At 39.8% G+C, this 27527-nt stretch overlaps 1 protein-coding gene across 1 annotated transcript in view; it reads right to left on the bottom strand.

The window, feature by feature from the left end:
* Positions 1-27527, bottom strand: part of col25a1 (collagen type XXV alpha 1 chain) — a 483837-nt gene that overhangs the window by 87260 nt on the left and 369050 nt on the right. Inside the window, exons 13-17 of the mRNA XM_089129575.1 lie at positions 23476-23520; positions 22104-22166; positions 20158-20226; positions 8550-8594; positions 8335-8379 (exon numbers count right to left, since the gene is read on the bottom strand). Of these exons, the coding sequence (XP_088985701.1) occupies positions 8335-8379; positions 8550-8594; positions 20158-20226; positions 22104-22166; positions 23476-23520 (267 nt within the window). The remainder of the gene's footprint in view (positions 1-8334; positions 8380-8549; positions 8595-20157; positions 20227-22103; positions 22167-23475; positions 23521-27527) is intronic.

The following is a 27527-nucleotide window of genomic DNA, read 5'->3' as shown; positions in this document are numbered from 1 at the left end:
GTTATTGTTTCATTGTTGTAATTGCTGTTGTTGCTGTCTTTTGCTCTCACCGTTGTGATCACCACTGCCATCATCATTGTCATTTATTATTATTATTATTATTATGATTACTATTATTATTATTATAATTATCATCAATATTGCCATTGTCAATGCTGTAGAATTAGAATGTAGAACTAGAATTAAGTGTCATTGTCATCAGTATTGCAATAACTTCCCCCTTCTCTTCATGGGTTTTAAATGCACCACAACATAGAATAGGGAAGAAAAAAAAAAAAAACACGCCAAACACCAAGGCAGGCAAGACAGGCGAGAAGTGGTTTCAACAGGACAGCATCTCTGGCCCAATTTGAGACACTCTCGCACTGTACTCCCTCTTTTAATGCACTTTAGACATTGCACATAACACACAAAAACAACAAAAAAAACAACAACAAAAAACAGTAAAATAAGGAAAAGATAGGGACTGATGAGATGTGGGGGAAGGTTATCTTATATTATATTATATTATATTATTTTATTATATCATATTATATTTTATACAGGATTGACAATGGCAATTGTTACATAGGAGGAAGGATGGAAATAAAAATCTACAAACATAATATGGGCAGTATGGTGGCAGTGGGGAGTGGGATGGTGATGGTAATGACAATGGTAATAAATAATAAATGGTTACTTTGTTTACACACACATACCCACACTCACAGCCGCTCACATACACACTTAAATCACTCTTGCCACTGCTGGAATCATGGATTTACAAGTTTGCTCACTACTGCACTATGTTGGTTTGTTTGTATGTATGTCTGACTGTTAACAAAAAAGAAAATAAAAGAAAAAAAAACTTATTGTAGAAGAAAAAAAAAAGAGTCACAAATGATTTGCTCTTATCACCCGATTGTGGTTGTATCTCCCTATTAGTGTTACTTGATTTTAGAGCTGCATTTGACACAATTGGCCACAGCATTCTTTTAAATAGACTAGAAAACTATGTTGGCATTAGTGGAATTGCACTAGCATGGTTTAAAACATACTTATATGACCATTATCAGTTTATAGCAGTAAATGAAGAGATGTCTTATCGATCACAAGTTCAGTATGGCGTACCACAAGGCTCAGTACTAGGACTGCTGCTGTTCACTCTGTAATGCTGCCATTAGGAGATATCATTAGGAAACATGGCATTAGCTTTCACTGTTATCCCGATGATACTCAGCTATATATATTTCTTCAAAATCTAACGAAACTTACCAATTCACAAAATTAACGAAACGCATAGCTGATATAAAAAAATTGGATGACTAGTAACTTCCTAGTACTAAATTCTGAAAAAACAGAGATTCTGATTATTGGACAAAAAACGTTCACACGTAATAACCTAGAATACTGTCTAACACTTGATGGCTTCTCTGTTAAGTCTTCGTTGTCGGTTAGGAACCTGGGTGTGCCCTTTTTTAATGCCAATCTTTCATTTGAAAGTCACGTGTCTAGTATCAGTAAAACAGCATTTTTCCATCTTAAAAATCTAAATTACGTCATATGCTCTCATTGACAAATTCAGAACAATTAGTTCATGCGTTTATGACATCAAGACTAGATTATTGTAATTATTATTGTTAAGGTAAAAAAACTGCATAGTGCTGCTTTAATAATACCAAGAATATCAAAATCGATTGCTGGCGGTAGATCCTTTTCCCATTTAGCACCAAAACTGTGGAATAGTCTTCCTACCATTGTCCAGGAAGCAGACAGACTCTGTCAGTTCAAAGCTTGATTAAAGACACATCTCTTTGTCCTAGCATACACACAATACATTATAAACTTCTATCCTTCAACGTTAGGCTGTATAGATTAGGTCAGCCAGCACTGGGAACACTTCCTTTAAATCCTGATGTACACATTACATCATAAGAAGAATGGCAGCTACGCTAATTTGAGGGTATTTGTTTATCCCGAGGTTTTCACGCAGCCAGCCGTATCCAGGCCGTATCCAGATCTGACGAGGAGCTTAGCCTGGACCCGATGACAATGCAGTGCTGAAATGCCAACTAGCCTTTCCCTATGGACGATCCCTTTCCCAATCTACAGATAAAGTGTTGTAAATTTCGTTTTGCGTACCTACCCCGAAGTGATAAAATAAAATAAAATTCTGTATCAATTTTATAGACAAGACAAGTAGTTTTTTCAGGCATGGTTTTGTAGGCATTTACAAACCTGTGCACATATATTCAAACGCACATAACTATAGAATCAATTCTTAATGCGCATGTAAACGCCATCAGCGTTTATCACAGGTTCGCATTTAAAGTCTGTTTAGAGACATTCATATACATTTTTACCTTACCGTTACTGTAAATCCGGCCTCTAGTTCATAAACGGCAGAGGAGAACTGGCCCCCGACTGAGCCTGGGTTCTCCCAAGGGTTTTTTTTTTTCTCCATTGGGTCACCTGATGGAGTTTCAGGACACCATTAGGTCACTTGATGGAGTTTTTCGGTTCCTTGCCACTGTTGCCTTTGGCTTGCTCAATAGGGGATTTTCAAATTAACTAACCAATCAGTAATACCCTTGATCAGCTCTACCAAACGTGGATGTTTTTCCACTAAGAAACGAACATTGTTATAATGTTTTGATTGATACTGTGTAGCTGCTTTGATGCAATCTATATTGTGAAAAGTGCTATATAAATATACGGTAACACTTTATTTTACGACCCGCAAACAACTGTGTAAGTACACCGAAATTACGGTGTACGTTTCTGTAATTACAGTGTACTTCCGTCTAAGTATAAGGGAACAATATTTTAAGTTTGGGGTAATAAAGGGGTAACAAGCACCACTTTAATTTACAGCCCGCAGGAGTTACACTTACCCTGTAACTACGCAGAACAAGGGGGTAACAAACGCTACTTACTATGTAGCAAAACGAAACAACACTTTTTGCACTGTAATTACAGAGAAAGGTACTGTTATCAAAAAAAAAAAAAAAAAAAAAAAAACGTTTTAATTACACAGTATATTTGCCCTGACATTTACAGCGCATTCTCACCCCAAGGCGTCACCTTTGACCATGCTTCAATATTTGACATTTTAGGCGCCCTTTAGCGTCACTTACATGACGCGATCCTACGGCGTCATCTAACTGACGCTAAAGGAAAGCGTCAGTTAGAGGACGCGGTTAGGTTTAGGTGTGGGGTGGGGGTAGGGTACACGCGATCCTAGGGCATCATCTAACTGACGCTAAAGGGCGCCTAAAGCGTCAGATATTGAAGCATGTCCAAATGCTTCCAAAGGCGTCAGTTAAGTGACGCCTTGGGGGTGAGAATGGGCTGACATTTAAGTGTCATTGCAATTCAATGGGATAAGGTAAGGACTAATTACCACATGGTACGGTCTAAATTAAAATCATAGCAGAAACAAATTATTTGGACTAGTAATCTAAGAAAATCCAATATATACACTCACCGGCCACTTTATTAGGTACACCTGTCCAACTGCTCGTTAACACTTAATTTCTAAGCAGCCAATCACATGGCGGCAACTCAGTGCATTTAGGCATGTAGACATGGTCAAGACAATCTCCTGCAGTTCAAACCGAGCATCAGTATGGGGAAGAAAGGTGATTTGAGTGACTTTGAACGTGGCATGATTGTTGGTGCCAGAAGGGCTGGTCTGAGTATTTCAGAAACTGCTAATCTACTGGGATTTTCACGCACAACCATCTCTAGGGTTTACAGAGAATGGTCCGAAAAAGAAAAAACATCCAGTGAGCGGCAGTTCTGTTGGCGGAAATGCCTTGTTGATGCCAGAGGTCAGAGGAGAATGGCCAGACTGGTTCGAGCTGATAGAAGGGCAACAGTGACTCAAATAACCACCCGTTACAACCAAGGTGGGCAGAAGAGCATCTCTGAACGCACAGTACGTCGAACTTTGAGGCAGATGGGCTACAGCAGCAGAAGACCACACCGGGTGCCACTCCTTTCAGCTAAGAACAGGAAACTGAGGCTACAATTTGCACAAGCTCATCGAAATTGGACAATAGAAGATTGGAAAAACGTTGCCTGGTCTGATGAGTCTCGATTTCTGCTGCGACATTCGGATGGTAGGGTCAGAATTTGGCGTCTACAACATGAAAGCATGGCTCCATCCTGCCTTGTATCAACGGTTCAGGCTGGTGGTGGTGGTGTCATGGTGTGGGGAATATTTTCTTGGCACTCTTTGGGCCCCTTGGTACCAATTGAGCATCGTTGCAACGCCACAGCCTACCTGAGCATTGTTTCTGACCATGTCCATCCCTTTATGACCACAATGTACCCAACTTCTGATGGCTACTTTCAGCAGGATAATGCGCCATGTCATAAAGCTGGAATCATCTCAGACTGGTTTCTTGAACATGACAATGAGTTCGCTGTACTCAAATGGCCTCCACAGTCACCAGATCTCAATCCAATAGAGCATCTTTGGGATGTGGTGGAACGGGAGATTCGCATCATGGATGTGCAGCCGACAAATCTGCGGCAACTGTGTGATGTCATCATGTCAATATGGACCAAACTCCCTGAGGAATGCTTCCAGCACCTTGTTGAATCTATGCCACGAAGAAGTGAGGCAGTTCTGAAGGCAAAAGGGGGTCCAACCCGTTACTAGCATGGGGTACCTAATAAAGTGGCCGGTGAGTGTATATATATATATATATATATATATATATACGTATATATATATATATATATATATATATGTGTGTGTGTGTTTAATTTTCAACCCACAGATGTCAAAATTATCCTGAACATGTTTTGCCAGAAATGTGATACATTTTATAAAAAACAGACGTACAATCTTTGCCTGGAATATATTAACAGAATAGGTACCTGTTATTTTTTAACTAATTAAATAATTTGCTTGTACATCTGCTTGTTACCCCCTTATTACCCTAAACTTAACATATTGTTCCCTTATACCTACACTGAAGTACACCATAATTACAGAAATATACACCGTAATTTCAGTGTACTTACGAAGTTATTTGCAGGTTGTATATCTGCTTGTTACCCCTTTATTACCCCAAACTTAACATATTGTTCCCTTATACTTACACGGAAGTACACTACGTCATTGCTGATACGCTGGAGCCGAATGACGTTTAAGCGCTTGTGGTGTTCTGTTCCTGGGTGTAATAACGTACACAGCAATCATTTTAATGTTCCTAAATCTGAACCACTATAGACACAGTGGCTGAGTTTTGTTTTCGAAGGGGATTCCCCACGAGCATTGTCAATACTGTCATTTTTGCGCAAATCATTTCTCACCAGACTGTTTCGGAGCGCGCCGCACTGGGAACAGCATCTCTTGCGCAAATTTTGTGCTTTCAATAGCTCTTTTTATTATTAAAAGCGTCCCGCAATTTAGTAACAGCAGAGACTGCATTTTACTACAATCATCGATCGTGCTGATTCTGTCTTAAAGTTTGAGTTTTAGGGAGAAATGACAGCGCACCGCCGCGATGGGAAGGAAGTTGGCTAGACAGAATGCGGCTATTGTTTTTAATGTTTTTTTTTTTTTTTACCTCAATATATTCTTTAATATTTGGAAATCAGACTAATATCACAGATCTAAAGTGTAACCAGGCTACGTTTCCTCTGTCGTCACTCATTACGCCGGGCTGTCATGTTGTGCTTGCTGTTGTTGCACCGCGTGAGAGATCTCTCTCTTTCTCTTCTTGACTGCGAATTGCAAACATGCATCAAATAGTTTAATTAATACGGCTTTGCAAACATTGCACTTTGCTGTCTTGCTCTGCACTGCAGCGGTGTTTCCAGTTCCACCATATGATTTCCACACAGCGAACATCCTGCTAGCTGGCTGCAAACTGCGGAATGGATTTCCTGAGCGGGGGTGTGTCTCATTGAGCCCTATGTTTTACAGTCACTGATTGAGCTGCACCTCCGTTCAGGATATCCATTCCACAGTTTGCAGCCAGCTATAGCAGACTAGCAGGCCCGGCAGGAATCACTTTTGGAGTCATTTCAGCAGACAACGTTAAAGCGCAGACATGGATCATAAATATCGGATTTCTCCGCAGGTTGGATCGGAAAAATCCGATACGTGAATTATGCTGGTATCGGTCCCGATACTGGATCGGATCGGCCCCATCCCTATTTACAAGTTACTCTACCCTGCCAGTACATAAAGATAGATCAAAGTGACATTATGTTAACCAACCATTCGTCCTATTCAAGCCTTAATTGTCGAACTTCTTTGTGGCCGTCATCTTGTTTCCGGTCCGACTGTTTCCTCAGAGACTCCCGCTGCCATTCTCTCTCCAAAATATACCCTCAACTGTTGTCAAGGCAAAGTTCCATATGGGTTGGGTCAAAACGCCAGCAGAACAGAAGGTCGGGGTGAGCGAAGCACATAACCATTTAAAGGCATGAAAACAGCTGTTTTGGACCAGGTAAAATGAGTGTTTTTTTACAATACTAACGAGAATTTTTTATTAAAGTATATTACAAACTTTTCATTTAGGCCCTAAAGAATCAAATTAACTTGTATAAAAATGGCATTACATGACTCATTTAATTTATTAAACGTACAGTATGTGATTTTTGGCCACCAGGGGTCACTCATTTAAAATAATAACAAAAGACGTACTTTGATGACGATCGGGAAAGAGCGTGGGCTCACGGGAGTTGTTGTCGCTCTCAATGACAACCAGCTCAGCTCATGGCATGACATCATCGTTTCACAAAATATACGGATATACGGCACCTCTCTGTAGATTTAACTTGTCGAGAAGCTTTAAATGCAACCCCAATGTTTACCTGTGTCATACTATTTCTCCTGCCCCAAACCCTTCTCGGGTCATATTTTTCACCCGTACGTTTGAGCTTTACTGAGCTGGCTGTAGCAGCAAAACGGGCAGGCAAAGCGTAATCGTGGTCCATAACTAATACAGACGAATATAAATATTTATATTACGCTCCTTCAATGAATTACCTATTTTAGAACATTTTTTTCATATAGGGCGCACCGGATTATAAAGCACATAAGATACTGTAGTCAAACGTTTGACTGGGTTTGCGTTATGCATCCACTATGTGCTAAGGCTAAAGGGAATGTAGTGAGTGCAAGGCGCCGGAGGTGAGGCGTTTATTTAGTAAGCATGAGCGCGCTGAAGAGGGCACGTACATTGTTGGCTGTTTTGAATGAGACGACCCGGTTACTGTGAACGGGGAACGATTTATGCGCGAACAGCACCGGGGACAGCGTCTGTTAAGAGTGAGCGCTCGTGAGCGGGCACGTGATTTACACACATAAAAATACGTACTACTTTTTTTTCTTCGTCATTTTCTTTGCTTTATTGGCGGTAGTCCAGTGTTCCCCTTTGTGTTTGGCGGTTTCGCCGGGTTCCGCAAGGAAGTTAGAGAAAATAGAGGAGTCAAAGGTTATATGACGCCATAGACGGGTGACGAAACGAAAAAAAAAAAAAACTCCCGTGTCTTCGAATTAAACTATAAATTTCTTCGTATTTGAAAGTTGGTGGAAACTGTCGGGGTTAATGTAAGTACACATCTAATAGAAATATATAACATAGATACAGTTATTTTTGCTATTTTTAAAGCAGAAAAAATACATATTGTGGCTTTAAGTGTCATGAACTATAAATAAGTAAATTCATGTATTTATTCATCTTTGTTAATGTTAATAAAAATAAATATGTTCATCTGTTCATGTAAGTTCTCAGGGCATTAAGGTATTAGTACATTTTTGAAATTAACATAACAAAGATTAATAAATGCTGTCTAAGTGCAGTTTATGCAAACTGTAGTTAACTAATGTTAAATAATTAAACTTATTGTAAAGTCTTACCAATATTTCAAATTATAACTTCACACCATCACAAACTATGAATTCCTTTAACAGCTTTACAGTCCTTTCATGTGAGAACTTTACTTCAGGAACTTCATCACAGTTATTTTTCATTGCACAGTCATGTATTTACTGACTTTGGCTTATTTGACAACTTGTTTTTTTGCATAATGCCATGGAGGAATCAATAAATCCTGCCCTTTCTGGTTTCATTCAGTCAAGAGCAACCACCCAATTACGTCAGCATGACAAGTTCATATTTGGGAGAATATTCAATTCTGTATACTCTTCATTGAATATTCATTCAATTCTGTATACTCTATTTTACACTCTGAAAGATAATGATGAATTTTATACTCCACAGCAATCAACTGATGTCAGAATAAAGCTAATTAATAGGTCAGTGTTGCATTTGCTAGTCAGAGTTGTCAAAAAGTCACTTTTAGAGATTTGTAAACTTTACTCACTTGTGATCCTGTTGGGCCTTCACCACCTTTGTCTCCTGGATCCCCCTGTAATTGTAAAATATGGACAGAGATTATATTTAGTCATTTAAGACAGTAGATTTTTTTTTTAACTTCTTATAGTAACACACACATGTTCCTTGTTTTAATATTTTAGCTTCAAATATGAATTGTTTTTAACTTTCTTATGCATGGATTACTGAGGAAATAAGACTGACCTTTGAACCTTTTAGGCCTGATGCTCCTGGTTCCCCCTGTTCTCCCTTGTAATTATTTAAAGACATTTAAAGATTTATCATTTAACAACATATTCGGTAGCAACCTGACAAAATATCTACGGATCTGAGTGTGGTCAGGTTAATCATTGTTCATGGTCCTGGAAGAGTAATAACACGATTTAATGCAGGGGCTAAAACAAAGAAATGTCTTTTCCCTTTTTCAAAGCGCCCCTAGAGAATTACACAGGTGGTAATGTGGTTTACACCATATAACATTTCCAGCCTTAGTTTTCTTTTGAGGGAACTTGAACTGCGTCGAATGACACTTTGGGGGAACGCCCCTCAGCGTAGCGTCTCTGAAGCATGAATTAAACTAAGCCAATCTCTGATTGGTGTTGCGTCATGACGTAATGTGTGACGACATACAAGCGGAAGCTATAAAGGGATGCCGGCACACATGAGATGTCAGCTTTCTGTTCTTCAGCAAGCGCTCTCTGTTTGTACGTCCTATTTGGTGTTGTTTGTCAAATGACAAGCATTATATTGCATGATGGCGAGTGCGAGTTTCAGGAAGTGTGTGCATCCCTGCCCTCTCTACGGGTGGGGACACATGACTGTACACACACTGTTTGGGAATGCAGCACGTGCAGGCAGCTCTCGAGGGGGCTGCTTGCGAGGATTGTGAACGTTTATCGATCCGTGTGCTGCGTTCCCACTTGGCCATCTTTAATGAGGATGGCCAGGCTCATGGGCCCCATTGTGCGGGACCCACGTCTCCCGAGGTGGCGCGGCGGCACTCTTCATGTGGCTCGCAGATGGATCTGTCAGGGGATCCCGAGGCTGCTGAGGCACCTTCTCGGGATTCTTCTGACGGTTCCGATGTCCTCGAGCCTCTTGCGGAAGCCCGCCCCGCGGTTTCTTCCGCTCGAATCGAGGACCTGATACTTGAGCTGTCAGAGAGCAACCTCATCACCGGGGTTTGACGTTCTTTCCCAATTTGCACAACGAGTTGCACAACCTGTCTCTCGGAGTCACCAAGGAGACGGCCCTTGCTATTGGCCGTTCCATGGCGGCTATGATGGTCTCAGAGAGGCCTGGCATCCTTGGTTAAATTTATCGGGCATCAGGGAGAAAGACTGTGCTTTCCTTCTTGATGCTTTCCTCGATTTCGCCTTCTGGCCTGTTCGGCGATGCCGTAAATACCATCGTCAACAGGTTCCAGGAGGTGAAGAAACAGTCTGCGGCCTTCAAACAATATCTCGCTCGCCGCTCCAAATCTAAGAAATTTCCCCCCAGTGGGCAGCCGCAGCCACAGCCATTCACCAGCTCCTCTGCCAATAGACAGGCACAGAGAGAGAGCGTTTCGTCTAGAACCCCCCCCCCCCCCCCCCCCAAGGAGCCTGGGGGCATAGACGGCACTCTCAGACAAAGCCTCAACAAAAGCAGGGTGACCTGAGGGCCGTTCTGCAGGCGAAAAAGGCTTTGTCAAAGAGATCCAAGCCAGTCTAGATTCTCTGTGGGTGGCGAAAGTAAAATATTTCGATGAATGAAAAAATCTGACGAATATTTCTCCTTGGGCCCTGCGCACCATTCAGAATGGGCACAGGCTGCAGTTCAGTTCCCGTCCACCCAGGTTCAACAGGGTTTTCTGGACTGTAGTCGACCCAGTGTAGGGTCAGGTATTGGAACAGGAAGTAAACTCCCTGCTGGCAAAGGAGGCTATATAGCATATTCCTCCACAGGGTTTTACAGCCGCTACTTTTTAGTTCTACCAGAAAGACTCGGGAGAATTATTGAATGAAATAAATTTATTTTACAAGAATACAGACAAATAAAGTAGAAACTCGACAAGCTCCATCTCAGTTCATTGGCGTGGGCTCCATCATCCGTCTGGGTCTGTGAATTGACCGGTAGGTCCTGTCGGATAGTCTAGGCTGGGCGGAGCCTATACCCCCGACGGATGGGCAGGAGCCGACCTGGTGGTGGTGGGGAGGATGGGGGAGAAACTTTTCTGCGACACCTACGCAACGAAAGGGGAAGGTAAGGTCAGCCTTTTATATTTGATGTAGAGCCGTGATTGGTAACTTGGAATTACCAATTAGTGACGTTGAAAAAGAGTCTTCCTGGTAGAACTTACGCTGACGCTTCCATTTCTACCAGAAAGACTCGGGAGAATTATTGAATGAAATAAATTTATTTTACAAGAATACAGACAAATAAAGTAGAAACTCGACAAGCTCCATCTCAGTTCATTGGCGTGGGCTCCATCATCCGTCTGGGTCTGTGAATTGACCGGTAGGTCCTGTCGGATAGTCTAGGCTGGGCGGAGCCTATACCCCCAACAATTAAGGAATATGAGATGAATTCCATACGTACCTAAAGAATTCTGGAAGTAAGCAGGGAAGTTAGACCATGTAAAAGCTAATAAGACTTCGAGAAAAGCCTTAATGCGTATCTGACGTGCGGTTGGAGCCATGATGAAATTAATAGCGAGAGTGGAAATGAAGTTAATGGTAAACTGTGCTCTGGTATGATACGAATCCTAAAAGAACTGAAGCTACGACTGGCGAAAACGAGTAGAGATTATATGGAACCTTTGATATGTGGTATCATCGGCAGCTACGGTTGCCTCAGAACCTAGCTTTGCTTATTCGTGAATCTCGTTAGATTACAATGCCTCGATAGGCCGAGATCATGCATACGAATTATTACGTATGATATTGCTACGAAAATATAACCATATGTGGGGAAGTTAAAATTTTGGTCCGTGATGACCTTCAGTTTAAAGTGACTAATATGCGGCTAATGAGCCGTCTGAAAGGCATGCAGAGAATTAATAAATGGAAGACAATAGGGCAACTTTCTATTGCTAATCTTATAAAGACCGGTACTATTTATAAAAACTAAATTGAATAGCATATACATCAGTCCATGACTTGTTTGGCCACGACAGGCCGAGATAATAGATAGGAATAAAAATATCCAGGCCATCTTTGGTGTGAATTGATGTATAAGCCGCGATTAGCCATTATACTTGGCTTAAAAGTAATCATAAAAGCTGTTCGATGAAGCCTTAATAATGCCTCGATAGGCTGATGCCTTGTTAGGCTGATGCTTCGGTAGGCTGGCCTTGATGGGCTTATTTCATGTCAGACCCGCGATTAAAGTTAATATGCGTTTTTATGGATTAAGCCACGCTAGGCTAATGCCTCGATAGGCTTAGTTTATGCGTCGGAACGGAGATTAAATACGTTCATGAAATAGCTACGATTATAATGCCTCGATAGGCTGGTGCTTTGTTAGGCTTTGTTCATGCGTCAGAACCGAGGTTAAATGTAATATGCTTTATTGTAATAAGCCACGATTGGCTAAAGCCACGATTGGCTGATGCCTCAATGGCTGATGCCTCGATAGGCTGAAGCCCCGATATGCTGAAGCCTCGATAGGCTTAGTTTATGCGTCAGAACAGAGATTAAATACGTTTATGAAATAGCCACGATTAGCTAATGCCTCGATAGGCTGGTGCCTCGTAAGGCTTTGTTCATGCGTCAGAACCGAGATTAAATACGTTTATGAAATAGCCACGATTAGCTAATGCCTCGATAGGCTGGTGCCTCGTAAGGCTTTGTTCATGCGTCAGAACCGAGATTAAATGTAATACGCGTTTATTTAATAAGCCACGATTGACTAAAGCCACGATTGGCTAATGCCTCAATAATGCCTCGATAGGCTGATGCCTCGATAGGCTGATGCCTCGATAGGCTGATGCCTCGATAGGCTTAGTTCAAGCGTCTGGATCGAGATTGAATGTAATATGCATTAATACAAGGCCGAGATAGCCTTAAATGCTAGTGATCGTAGAGTTTCGGGAGCAGCGATAGGCTAACCGTATTGCGCTTTCTGAAGAGAAAATAACGATAGACATAAGCAAGTAGGTATACGATTAACCTTAAGCATTATTAAAGTATTTCCCAGCAAAGCTAATCTAAAATACTCAGCTAAGGGCTAAGTTAATTGTGAAGAAAGAATTAAAGCCGGAAAACCGAGATTAAATGTGTAATCAGCGAAAATCGAACGCATGATACGAATCAACCACCACCACCAGTAGCTAGCGAAGAATTTACCTTGAACGTGATTTGAGAGGGCTTGTTGAGCATTTAGCAGAACATGGATGTCGGATCTGATGTAGGTCTTGAATGCTGAAGATGACCATCTGCCGAGCATTTGGATAGTGGAGTCGGGAACACCGCATTCAGCCGCTGATGTAGCGGCTCCGATGCGAAAGGAATGCCCAGTGTAATGATGTGGAGACAGACCGCGAAGCGTTAAGACTGAAGCTAGATAAGATCTGAACCAGTGCTTAGTCATTGGGAGACCATTCAGTAAATAAATAAAGAAAAGTTTGTAACGAGCATCCATTTATTGACGGCCCGGCAAGCAATTATTTTCAAAGTTCTTTGGCGTAGGCCCCGTCCGTAGATCGTAATCCGAGGGTAGCGGATCAGCGTTTCCTGGCTGAAAACGAAGGCAGGGGCGCAGCCGATCCCCCAAAAGTAGGTGGATTGTGGATCCATCGGGACGGGGCCAGCCTACCCCCCAAAATTGATGAACGAAAGTATACCCACCGGTCATGAATCCTGAATGTTCCTAAAAGAAAATGGAGATAATTAGCATGATTTACATTTGAACATATGAAGGTTTCGTTTCAAAGACGAGAGGACAGTAAATTTTGAAGACTCTGCCATAATCCCGTTTCTTCGGTTTTCCTCCGCTTTAATCTTCCCAACCGGAAACTGAAATGCAGAACTTATGCATACGTATAGCCCATAGGCCAGACATAGACAGGTCTCGTTAGACCACAGATACGGCCGCTATAGCCAGACGTAGACAAGTCTCCATATACCACAGATACGACCACGATAGGCCAGACATAGAGAAATCTTGATAGACCATAGATACAGGTGTAGACAGGTCTCGATTGACCATAGATACAGCTACAATGGGCCAGACAAAGACAGGTCTCGTTAGACCACGCAGATATAGCCATGATAGGCCAGACAAGGCAAGGTTTAATTGTATATGAATAAATATATGGCTATGGTGCCGCTTGAAGACAAGGCCACGCGAGGCCATTGCCTGATACCACCACCAGTAATTGTATAGAATTTACCTGAATATCACTAAAGAGCTTGCTGGGCTTCAAGGATGATTGGATCAGCTCTTAGTTAGGACTCGAATGCGGAGGAAGACCATCTGCCGAGGATTTTGATGGTTGCGACAGAACTACCGAGTTCGGCCACTGTCGTGGCAGCCCCAGTCCTGTAGGAATGGCAGTACACAGGGAGGAGGATAGACTGCAGCTATTGAGGTCTGAACTGACGAGACCCGAACCAGGTTAAAAAGGTAGTTCTCCGTTAGTTATGATAAATCGAAATTTAGAAATAGATGAGAATGGGCAGAATTTGCAAATTTATAAATTGATAATGTGATAGACTTTTATAGTCATTCTTAGTTCTTGAGAAAAGAGGAAGGAAATAGAGGATAAACGTAATTAGAGAAGACCATGGGGAAAATCGGAGTATTAACTCCTGGAGATAATCCCCTGAATTCATGAGCCATGAACGCTGTGACAGACAGTTACGATTTGAATAACACTAGAAAAAAAGACCATTGCAGACAGACGTAATCGAAGGGGTTGAATGGATTTTGCTTCTGGCTTGGAGTGTAATGCTGCCGTTCGAGCATAACCAACAACTGCAAGGTTACACACTCAGTTAAGAGTGAGAAAAATTCAGTTGAGAATTACTTTAAAGATTGTAACAGTGCTGGTAGGAGCTAGTGACATTCCTCCAGGTTAGTGGATCATGAACTAAATTTACATGAATCCTGCCAACATGATTTACGATATAGATGATGAGACAGAATAACCTAATCGGTGACTAGAGATAGCAACGCATGAGCTACATATTTCATCGATGGAATGATAACTTTATGTTGACACTCCTTGAGACTCCATCCTGTGTGATTCTGATTGACAGAAAAAGTTTTAAATTACGGTGATAGTTAATTGAAGCTGCAAACGTGCTGTTGAAACTTTGACTACTTTTATGAGTCATAGGTTTGCTATGCCTAAAGCAACCGAGAAGGTACAGTGAACAGACTTGAAAAAATTTAGGATTAGAATACTTGCGTGAATTTGGATGCATGAAAACGAACTATGAATGGACAAAATATTAAATTACAATTTTCCTAATTGTATACGATGAAGGTACAGCCGGCCATGATCGGTATGTGAAAGAGACTCTGAGTGATACATGATCTGTTGTCTCTTGATTGTGGAATCCTTTTCTCAGGTGTGGAGCATATGACTGACATGGCTCCTGAATTGCTCTTGCTGAAATAGCCCCATTCATGCTGGAAGATTGCTGGCCACAGCCAGTTGAGACTCTTGAATAGAATGATACATGAAAAAGTAAATCATACAGTTGAGCGAAGACAATGTCACTGGAGCCTCCTTCACTGACTTCTCATAAATAATACTACGTTAATATGACTATTAGTTCTACTGAGTTAACAGTTTTGACTAACTATATGTGGCTTTAACCAGAGCCACACAGCTGCCTTGATCCTTTAGACTGCATTTCTCTGAAAATTAATGTGAAAGAACCCCTCACATTAATTCTTATTCCGATCACGCATTTCAATGGATTACGTAGCCACCAGAAGGGTTGAGTATTACAGCGATTGTACACGATTCAAATATTGTAGAGTCATTTAAATATTAAATGATGTAAGAAATTACAGTCTGCTCCGATCAAACTTCCACTCCAATATAGATTATATTGAAATGTTCCTTCACTTGAAAGAGCTTATTTATCATAGAATCAATTCCTTACAATCTTAAACAAAATCACAGAGTCATGGTTATCACCTATAGAGTGGGAAAGACAGTGGGTATTCAAGAACCATCTTGATTAGGGAGTTTCTGAGAGATATTATCACCTTTAAACATTTGACCGTATCAGTCTAACACTTGTATCGTTCTCTTCGATTTACATTTAAAGACAGAGTTTGGAATAACAAAGACATAGACACGGAGGCACCACTTGCCTCGTTCTCTTCAATTTACATTTAAAGACAGAGTTTCAGCTCCACGCTGATAGAGAAGACGAATATGTTTGTCTTGATTTACATTTAAGAGAAAGCTTCATTTACATGCTGAGAGCGAAGACAGATGTAATACTGTATAAAATGTTTGCGCTGGGATGAGCTCGGGGTTCATTCTGACGCTGGTGAACCCAAGGTGCTTTGTGTGCCTTGCCACTGCTATGCTGTAATAAACTTCATTTTTGAGATCTTCGAAGTCCACATCATTTTTTCTTACACTGGCGAGCCACCCTTCCAGGAGGTTTCCAACAAAAAGCGGGGAAAAAGGTAAGAAAAAGCCGTTTTCTTTCATTTAAGTGCTGTTTTGTCAGGAAACCCCTTGTTTAAAAAAATCTAGAAAAGGAAAATTTAAGGACAGAAGAGAATTTGGTTTATTCAGTCTTAGCAGGAGGAGTTGTTAAGCCTATTCTGTACGATTTTGTTTAAGATTCTAACGGAACTGAATCAGCCCGAAGTAGTGTGGTGACAAAGTTGTATTTGAATTGTTGTTTCTAAAGTAATTGAAACAAAGTGCTTAAGTGTAAAGTTTCTAAAGTAACTGAAACTTGGTGTTGGCCTCTTATAATTCTGTTAAGATTCTAAAGTAAGTGAATAAACCCGAAGTAGTGTGGTGGCAGAATTATATTAGATTTGTTGTTTCTATGTTTCTAACATATTTGAAACTGTTGGTGAAGTTGTTATAATTCTGAGGAAATTCTAAAGTAATTGAATAGACCCGAAGCAGTGTGGTCACAGAATTATTTCACAATTATTAAGAAATTACAGTCTGCTCCGATCAAACTTCCACTCCAATATAGATTATATTGAAATGTTCCTTCACTTGAAAGAGCTTATTTATCATAGAATCAATTCCTTACAATCTTAAACAAAATCACAGAGTCATGGTTATCACCTATAGAGTGGGAAAGACAGTGGGTATTCAAGAACCATCTTGATTAGGGAGTTTCTGAGAGATATTATCACCTTTAAACATTTGACCGTATCAGTCTAACACTTGTATCGTTCTCTTCGATTTACATTTAAAGACAGAGTTTGGAATAACAAAGACATAGACACGGAGGCACCACTTGCCTCGTTCTCTTCAATTTACATTTAAAGACAGAGTTTCAGCTCCACGCTGATAGAGAAGACGAATATGTTTGTCTTGATTTACATTTAAGAGAAAGCTTCATTTACATGCTGAGAGGGAAGACAGATGTAATACTGTATAAAATGTTTGCGCTGGGATGAGCTCGGGGTTCATTCTGACGCTGGTGAACCCAAGGTGCTTTGTGTGCCTTGCCACTGCTATGCTGTAATAAACTTCATTTTTGAGATCTTCGAAGTCCACATCATTTTTTCTTACAATGACTTAATATGAATTTAGGTATAGCCTAATATGGTGAAAATAGTTGTTTGTGAATTATTCTTACACAATTAATAACTTTCTGCCATTGTAGATATGATCACTGCAGAATAGCATAACGGCCAAATGATAAACTTGCTCTCTTTCGCTCAGGTTTATTTATTTATTTTAATTAAACGCACACGTAACCGAACTCTGGTAAGTGAGCAGACGTGATAACGAGCGCGACCCGTGATAATGCATAATAGAGCTCTTAGAACTCGGGCAGTTGATTTTTAAATCAGTTACACGGATGTTAGTAGGTATTTGTAAACTGCGAATGAGAGCGTGGCATTGCCAACGTTGATATTATTAGATCACGACTGAAATGTGGAATATCAGACTGACGGAAACGCAAACTTTCCTTACACTTGGTACGAGCATTAAGGCGAGCTATCCGGCCCGTCTGCAGTGTGCAGATCAGCTGTAGTGATCAGATAGCGCCACGTCATCGACATCGTGGACGCCAATTTTTAACCATGATTTCAACTCGGACGTGTAGGAAGCCATGGAGAATTACTTACCTGAATGAAGTTTAATCATGTAGAGGACACATTAACAGTGCTGGTGGAGGTGCAGTGCCTACCAAAACGAATCAAAGCCTTGGAGGGGAGTTTGAACTTGAACCAGTGAGAGCTCGTCTCGTGATTTGCAGAGTTGTTGATTCATGTCGGTGGGTCTGTGATTTGCGAGATAATAGCACCTGTGCAGACGGCGCGGTTCTGGAGTGCTCTAGCCTAAAGACAGCTTGAACTTCTCGGCCTTAGCTGGTCAAAACTCTCCGAGGACCGCTGTGTCTACGGGAAGATGCGAAGACTGAGCGCAGGAACCTCGGCGTGCGGTAGGAAATAGGGCGGGACATCGTCGGATCTCGCAAATTGTAAGCAAAATATCCTGAAACATGTTGCCTGGCGATTGAACGAGTGCATGAATAAATGCGACAGCATCTAATTGTTGTCGCGTCGGCATCTGCGAACGGAAAACTTTTCTGCGACACCTACGCAACGAAAGGGGAAGGTAAGGTCAGCCTTTTATATTTGATGTAGAGCCGTGATTGGTAACTTGGAATTACCAATTAGTGACGTTGAAAAAGAGTCTTCCTGGTAGAACTTACGCTGACGCTTCCATTTCCCAAAAAAGATGGGGGGTTGCGTCCGATAATAGATCTCAGACACTTGAATCGTTCTCTGAGGAGATTCAGGTTCAAGATGCTCAGTATTCCCATCATCGTGAGTCAAATTCAATCCTCGGATAATTGGTTTGTCATCATAGATCTAAAGGAGACATACTTCCACATATCAATCCGTCCATCTCACAGGAAGTTCCTGGGGTTCGCTTTCGGGGGCGAAGCGTACCAATATCGGGTTCTTCCATCCGGCCTAGCTCTCTCCCTTCGCACATTTACCAAATGTATGGATGCTCCAGGGCATCAGGGTAATCAACTATATAGACGATTGGCTGATCCTGGCCCAGTCACAGGAGCTGGCGGTTCGGCAATGAGATGTCATTCTCGCCAATATCCAAAGCCTGGGGTTGAGACTCAACAAAAAAGAGAGTGCTGACACCAGCCCAGAGAACTCCATTTCTGGGAGTGGTGTGGAACTCGGTCACAATGCAGGTACGATTGTCTCCTGCACAAGTTGAGTCCATATTGGCCACAGGATAAAGCTAGGCCAAGCCATCACTGTGGAACATTTTCAGAGAGTGTTAGGGCTTATGGTAGCAGCGTTCAACATTATTCCATTCGGCCTGCTGTACATGAGGGCCCTTCAGTGGTGGTTGAAACCAAGGGGTTCTTCCCGAGGGGGAACCGTTCCACATGATCAGGTTTACGCACAGATGCCTTCGTTCCCGATCTATATGAAAGAAAGCTTAGTTTCTGTCCCAAGGTCCAGTGTTGGGAGCGTCATGATACCAGAAAACCGCTTTGACAGACGCCTCCCTCATGGGCAGGGGAGTGGTCATGGATGGCCGCTTTATGACAGGCCTATGGCAGGACCATCATTCCTCCAGGCACGTAAAATGCCTGGAGATGTTGGCGGTGTTCCGGGCTCTGATGTCCTTGTGAGGTCAGACAATATGCCCGTAGTAGCCTATATCAACCATCGGGGGGTCTGAGGTCTTGGCCTCTATGCAGACTGGCGCATCAGATCCTCCTGTGGTCCCAGAGGAAATTGTTGTCTCTAAGAGCAACATACATCCCGGGGAGTCAAAACCAGGGAGCAGAAATCCTGTCGAGAGGGTCTCTAGAGAGGGTCCGTCGTGACGGGATCAGTCTACTACTGGTAGCCCTGTTGTGGCCAGCCCGAGTATGGTTCTCAGACATTATATTGCTCCTAGACAGCCCTCCGTGGGAGATGTCTTTTGAAAGAGTAGGGGTGTAACCCCAGCATCCTGGCCAAATTTGCCCAGTGGCCTCTGTCCATCATGGCAACATACATACATTGCTTCATCACAGAAGCTGACATCTCATATGTGCCGGTGTCCCTTTATAGTTTCCGCTTGTATGCCGTCACATGCTACGCTGAGGGGCGTCCCCCCAAAGTGTCATTCGATGCAGTTCTCGTTCCCTTTCTCAGGGAACAAGGGTTACAGTCGTTACCCGAGGATGTTTTTTTTTTAAGGTACCAATATTTGAGCTCTGGAACTGCAGACTTCCTGTAAATTAATGGCATTTATCTGATATGTAGTGGGGATTCCTTATGTTTAACGTGTCTTGCCTTATTTTTACTGACACACACACACGACCTACAGCAAAAACTCAGTTAGTTCCTGTATTATTGTTTGTGGAAAGATCACAGACCGAAATTAACCCCTGTCAAATCTCAATCAAAATAAACAGTTTCCTGAGTAAACTTGGCAGGATAATATTTTCACATATCTAAGGCAATCTAGAATTAATATTTTGACCAAAGTAAACGCACAATTATAGTCGGAGGAACCTCTGTGGTTATGTTTGACAATGTGCCCATACAGGGGAATTACAGGGGAATTTATTTTACATTAATGTCTTTTCCAAATTAGATGACCACTTCAAAAGCACATATTTACTCTTACCTTGTGCCCTATAGGACCTGTCTCACCACGTTCACCCTTGCCAGAAGGACCAGGTTCTCCTCTCTCTCCCTACAAAAAGTGATATTCAGGATCACAGCCTATCATAAAAAAGCCTAAGATGCTCAAACTAATCTCTCTAATTTCTGTCTGAATAAGCTGCTCTGCTGGTTTTCAGAGATGACCAGCTAAACTTACAAAGTGTAAAATTATAGGTAGATACAGTAGTATAATTTTACAGAAAAGAAGAATTTGCACATGTTGCACACTTGCACACCAGGGGCCTCTGCAAACTTCCATGGGGTCTCCAGTAAGTCTTAACATTATTTACATTTTTTGCTATATTAACAATCTTAAATAACACCTAAAAATGTTAAAGATGTACAATAGTAACCTAATTTTTGAGTTTGTTTATTCTTATTTAACCAGAAGTTAATACCAGAAGTTCATGTCAGCTTCGAATATTGGCTTGGACAAAGCAGGGCAATGGAGTCAAAGAGGTTGAGAACTACTAAAATAGACTTTACTCTTTACTCTTTCCTTAATTTATACTGATTTCTTTTAAATGTCCTGTAGAGGGCAGTATGACAGCACATGCTGTACTGTATCTTGACAGGCACTGACTAAAGTCTCTTCATAGATGCCTCTCTGCACTGCCTTTTACATAAACCACACTTTTAATCAAATCCTAACTTAATATGTACATTGGCTTAACCCTCCTGTTATCCTCAAATCTGATAACACTTTTTACCCTCTGGGGTCAATTTGACCCCAGCAATTTAAACCTCCACAATATGTTTATTTTTTTTTACAAAGGTTTGTCTCAGTTAGTTTATGTCTTTGTTGATTACTTAAGTAATGTTTTAAGTTGACATCCACCCACCACCCCCCTCCCCACCCCACCTAACCCCACCGAACCCCTTATACATCCAGAATAGCCATTGCACGACTATGGACAAATTTACAAATCAACATAAAATCTTACTGATTTGACCTAAAATTGGAAAAGTATAAATACATCTGGTGTTTTATTTGTTTTATAATATTTCTAAGTATAGATTTATGCAATCTATGACATTTGGAAAGAAAAACTATTTATTTTATCAAGGATAGTAACACGAGTTATGTTTGGGGTCAATCTCACAAAAATTATGTTTTCTCCTCCCCCATGGCACGGGAAACATCAAATTTCTCACAAAAAATGATGTTTTCCCCTCCCCAATGCACAGGAAAGAATTATTAGTTATCTTGAGAATTATGTCACATGTCATGTGAACTACTAGTAGTTCTCGCAATATTACAGATATGGTTATGTTTGGTTAGAGCCCTAAAACAGAGGGACGTTTTTTGAAAATGATATTGAATATGTAAAATTACAATGAATATTATAAATTCAAATTATAACATGTTATAATGACCTCAATATAACAACCAAAACAAATGTGTGTGAAATTTTAATATTTCTTCTGTTTTATTATACAACTAAAAGAGCCTGGGGTCAAATTGACCCCAAGGAACACCGATGCTACAAAATTTGTACAGGACTTTGAAAAAATATTAGCAGGTTAATTTTATGTTTACAGAGTTGTCCCCATTAAATTAGGAAAAGTCATTAAATTTGAAGCAAAAAAAAAAATATATATATATATATGTTTTTACAGATGTTAAACATTGAATGGGGTCAAATTGACCCCAAGGATAAGAGGAGGGTTAATCATCTAATTAATCAGAAAAATCAGGTAATAATAGTTTAAATAAAAGTATTCTCTCAATAAGAGTTTGCAGAGTAGTGATCACATACAGATTGAACAAACTTTTGTAGTCATTTGTTGTTTGTTAATTTATAGTCCTTAACAGAGCTATCATGTATATCTTAATGAAACCACAAACCACGACCACCACATTAAACTGAGATATACCACAACTGGTGGTGTTACAAACCCACCCACCTTAGTTCCTGGCAGACCTGGAAGCCCAGGCTCACCTTGAGGCCCAAAGAATCCAGGTTCACCCTGCATACAGAAGCCACACATGGAATTATCTTTCAGTCATAGGACTCAAGTATTCACAACGAAATCAACTTAAACTCTAAATCAAAGAAGTGAAGCATTTTAGACAAACAATCTTCCAAAGCATTCATGCCATACAGTATCAAGCCAGTTGTCTATTTTTTTGACTAATTTGAGTTGATAATTGTCTAGATTTTAATTAAAACCTGCAAATGGCTTTCATCATAAAATATTTGCTCACCTTAATGATATTGCTATTATGGCAACTAACATATAATTCTTATTTAAAATAAATGATGTGTTAGTTCATGTTATTACACGAGAAAATGAATATTGCTAATATAATAATAAACACCTTAACGTGATATTTGAAGTGTCATTTAATCAAACATTCTAACCTCTCTTATTCAATGAATGAACACAGTGAGCACATGCAAGTGTCTCAAAAAAATATTAGAGCACCAAATTTAGCATAATGTTAACATCCACAGCTTTCAGCCTCTAAGCAAAGCCAGGGTTACATAAAATGTGTGGGATTTTTACAAGGCCAATAGGCTGCAGGCATACAAAAGAATACAGGCAAACAAACCAAAACAGCAACAACCATTAGCTCATGCCAATTTGAGCATTCTTTGCATTACAATCTATGGAACTATGGAGAAATCCATTGCTCCAGTGATTTCTCATTCATTTTCTCATTTTCAAAAATATTTTGAAACAATAACATGAACATCTGCAGTCAGCTTTTAATTTTCAGTTCAGAAGAAACAAAAAGAAAGTTCCATTACAAAACCCCAAGTGGTTGAATGACTTTAAGTGAATCTGGTAAAGTGTGTATGATTCGACACACTCTCAGGGGGGTTTGTTTGATTGTTGTGGAGACTATTTGAAATATAATACTAATAATAATATAAAAGTGAGTGACACCAATGTGTTTTTTGTGTGAAAATAAAGGCTAAAGCATAAAAATAGCAATGAAATAAGTTAGACATCAAATTTCTGTAGTGTTAAATCTTACTCCGAGTCGAGTCTTTACATGAAATGCAAAGATAAACAGGGTCAAGTAATTGTCTGATATGAATCATCAATGGATAAATTCATAATCAATGAATCCTGATAATGTGCATTTGAATAAGCCAATGTAAAACACACTTCATTCAAAAGCAATAACTATTCGAAGCCATACAGGTTAATATGAAGGATATATGGAAACAATACAGTTGCACTTCAACAACTGTTACTGTGACATTCATTGGTTGACAAGCTACTGGATATGGATGCCTAACCCTTGGCATGAAGACACAACATTTACCTTAATTCCGGGGAGTCCAGGCAGCCCTGGAAGTCCTGGCTCACCCTACGTAGGAAAAGTGCAACAAATTACAGCCAAACCAAGCCACCACTACCTACTGGCTGTGAGCCTGGAAACCCAGCTCAACTACAATAGCCAAATATCCACAATATCAAAATACTAGCCCTGGTTTACATACTAAAGTGAAAATAATCCAGATTCTGCAGTTAAAGTAAAGACACATTGGCTATCTAATGGTGTTGCAGTTGGATTGTTTCAGACATTTCAAATTAATGGTAGTGCACAATCCATATTGAGACGTCTTCAATTATATTTGCGTTTTATGATAAAATAGAATATCGATCCCATTAGACCATAAGATATATTGATAACACTTTACAATAAGGTTCATTAGTTAACTACATTAGTTAACATGTACTAAGAATGAACAATACTTTTTCAGCATTTATTAATCTTAGTTAATATTAATTCCAACATTTACTAATACGTTATTAAAATCAAAGGTTGTATTAGTTAACATTAGTTAATGTGCTAACATTAGCTACTGTGAAATAACATGAACGCACAATGAACAGCTGTATATGTATTAACTAACATTAACAAAGATTAATAAACACTGTAACTAATGCATTGCTCATCGTTAGTTCATGTTAGTTAATGCATTTACTAATGTTAACTAATGAACCTTATTGTAAAGTGTTACTGATATATTATTATTAGGGCTGTCTATGTGGTGTTTTTAATGTGCTTTAAAGCAGCATTACGTTACTTTTGAAATTTTGCTCTCGGCAGTCTTGGGATCCCTCTACATTTGGGACACCGTATTGTCTTCTACTACAGTAATAAAATCTGTCATGGTTACACCAGGGAATACACTCGTGTATTTGTTGAAAAGCAATACCCCGAACACTACAAAAGGAAGGAGTTCTTGCATCTTGGGCAGACTGCCAATGTTGCGTGTGAAATGTCTCCCAGGTACTGTACATTGGAATATATTTCAGCATGTCAGATGAATATAGTTTCATGGGCTTTATTTTTTTCAAACGTCAAAAGATCGCGTAGCTCACATTTACAAGCCAGCGTCTTTATAGTAACGTTAGCCAATTGAATACTGTTTTACATAATGGAAATGCTAATTCAATTCAATGTTTGTGTGGTAGATAATAGCCATATCATCAATATAATAATATCAAGCTACCATAGATGAATCTACAAATAAATAACAAACATGACTATCAGCCTGCAGACATAGGATAGTTATCCTGACTGATTACTTTGACCGTCTAATCATGTATTATTTACTTGCAAGAATGTAGCCCTCATCAAACTCAGTAATCAGTATACTTTCACGTCTCGAGCTGGCGTGAGCTGCCCGCCCCGCCTCTATGGGGATGCTTGAGTGTGTTAAGCGCCCTCAAAAGAAAGCAATGCAGTCTAAACTGGATGCGGCAAGGGGCAAAGCAAAGCTAACACATTACCAACAATAAACTGATCGCGCACGCTCTATGGCAAGCAGTTTTAGCTTTTATTCATCTCCAGGATATGAATTCTTGATATCAACAATTACATTCTTGATGTCAAGAATTAATTTTTTTGATATCAAGAATTTAATTGTTGATATCAACAATTAAATTATTGATATCAAGAATTACATTTTTGATATCAAGAATTACATTTTTGATATCAAAAATGTAATTCTTGATATCAACAATTATATTTTCACTGGTGAAATGTCCCCATAGGCTGCCATTCAAAACCAATTGTTGATATCAAGAATTGATTTCTTACTAGTTGAAATTCCAATTTCACATATCAGAAATACAATTATTACTAGTAAAAACCTTTATTATTCATATCAAGAATTAAATTGTTACTAGTTGAAATGTTATTCTTGATATCAACAATTGAATTGCTACTAGTAACAATGTTCATTTTTGATATCAATAATTCAATTTTTACTAGTGGCAATTTTAATTTCTGATATCATGAATGTAATTGTTACTAGTAAGAAAGCCATTTTAGATATCTGAAATAATATTGATATCAGAAATACATTTTCAGATATCACAAATGATCATTTTTACTAGTAACAATTGAATTGTTGATATCAAGAATTGACATTTCAACTAGTGACAATTTAATTATTGATATCAGGAATTCACATTGTTACTAGTAACAATGTAATTATTGATATCAATAATTAATTTTGAATGGCAGCCTATGGTGACATTTCACTAGTGAAAATACAATTACAGATATCAGCAATTCAGTTGTTGATATCAACAATTACATTTTTGATATCAAGAATTGAATTGTTGATATCAACAATTCAATTCTTGATATCAACTATTAAATATCTGATATCAAAAATGTAAATGTTGATATCAAGAATTCATATCCTGGAAATTATTAAAAGCTAAAATGGCTTGCCATACACGCTCTGTTTCTGACGCACTTCACATTTGCTAGGCGGGGAAGATTGATGCACCGGACTGGAGCCATGACAACATACAGAGAGGTAAAAAAAAAAAAAAAAAAAAAAAAACGCTCATTGGGCTCTCGCGTCGGAATTTGAGGAAGTGGGGGGAGTGATGTATGCCGTAAAGCAGACGAATTTGGCAGTGCTCGGGTATCTACCCGCACCCCCAAAGTTACATAGTGCCAGTAAAATCGATACAGACACTGTCAGGCAGGCTATATCATCTCAAGGGTTTTGCAAAAATATTATAAAGGTTGAAAAAATTACATAGTGCTGATTAAGACAAACCACGTACAGTCAACACAATTGCTGAGTATTTTCTCTTTAAAATTGCAGTGAACCAAAGACAGTCTCAAAAATGCAACTGTGACTGAATTTATGCAGTCTCATTTAACGCACCAGCCCCGACCTACGTAGGTCATCTTACATTTTATACAGTTTTATAGTGACGAAACATGATGCAGAGTAACAATTCACTGTGTGATGGAGCCTAGAACGCAGTTAGTTAGAAAGCCCCTAAAAGTCAAGATATCAGGGCAAGAACTGTAGTGCATCTCTGAGCTACACAGCAGTGTTTAGTTTCTGAATGAATCCGCATTTTAACTGAATCAATTGGGTGAACCAATGATTCAATGGCCCATTCATAAAGAGAGCCATTTACTTAATTCCTAAATGAATCAGCGATTTAAATGAATCGAATGAATGAACTCAGTGACTTGCTCGTTTAGATATTTACCATCACCAACTGGCAGTTTTAGTTTCTTATTTAAAGTATTACTTTATTTAAAAAAAAAAAATCATATTTTGAGTATACTCATCCTTGTGTCATTTTAAACCTGCATGATAATTGTGAGCATTTTTCTTTGAGAAGGTTCCGCTCTCGCCTGTCCCCTCTTCTCGAGAGAGGAGAGTTCAGTGTCTGGATGTAGGGTTCCCATTGATGAGGCCCACCGATTGTTGATTGAGAGGGGTATAATCCTCTCAGACGATGCGGTGGCTGACAAGGGGTAAGCTGCAGATGGATGATGAAAGTTTTTCAAAAAAAAAAAAGGAAAACTTAGTCCGGCAGCGAGTGGATAAATGAATAAAACTTCATTTTATTCTGGTTTTTGAATTACGCTTCCTTGTACCCAGAGCATTACCATGAGCTGACGCCCATGCATATAGATGGTAGGCCCCTCAATACGGGGCCTCCACTAGGCAGAGTGGCCTATGTTGTACTCCCCTGATTTAAGGGTATTGTTTTGTTGCTGAGTACACTGCCTTTGGCAATGTGATTAGGTACCAGGATGCTATACACGCTGTATTAAAGAGCCCCTATCATGGATTTTTTAAAATGACTGTTCATATGGTGTGGAATAAAGCTCTAAGGGAATGAAAACATCCTGCAAAGATTTATATCTGAAAGTGCACTGTATATAAAGTTATTGTCTTTCAAAAGTGAGAGTCGACTCTGAGTCTATGAAATGAATTGTTTTTTAAACGAGTCATTAGCTGTTACATCGTGACGTACGTTACTGCGCGCGCAGACGGAAGTGTAAACTTGAAGTCTACACATTCAAATACTTCATCA

Source organism: Pimephales promelas, chromosome 1 (genome assembly GCF_988280905.1).
Source record: "Pimephales promelas chromosome 1, fPimPro1.hap1.1, whole genome shotgun sequence".
NCBI classification, from domain to species: domain Eukaryota; kingdom Metazoa; phylum Chordata; class Actinopteri; order Cypriniformes; family Leuciscidae; genus Pimephales; species Pimephales promelas.
This window is presented reverse-complemented; position numbering and strand designations above follow the sequence as displayed.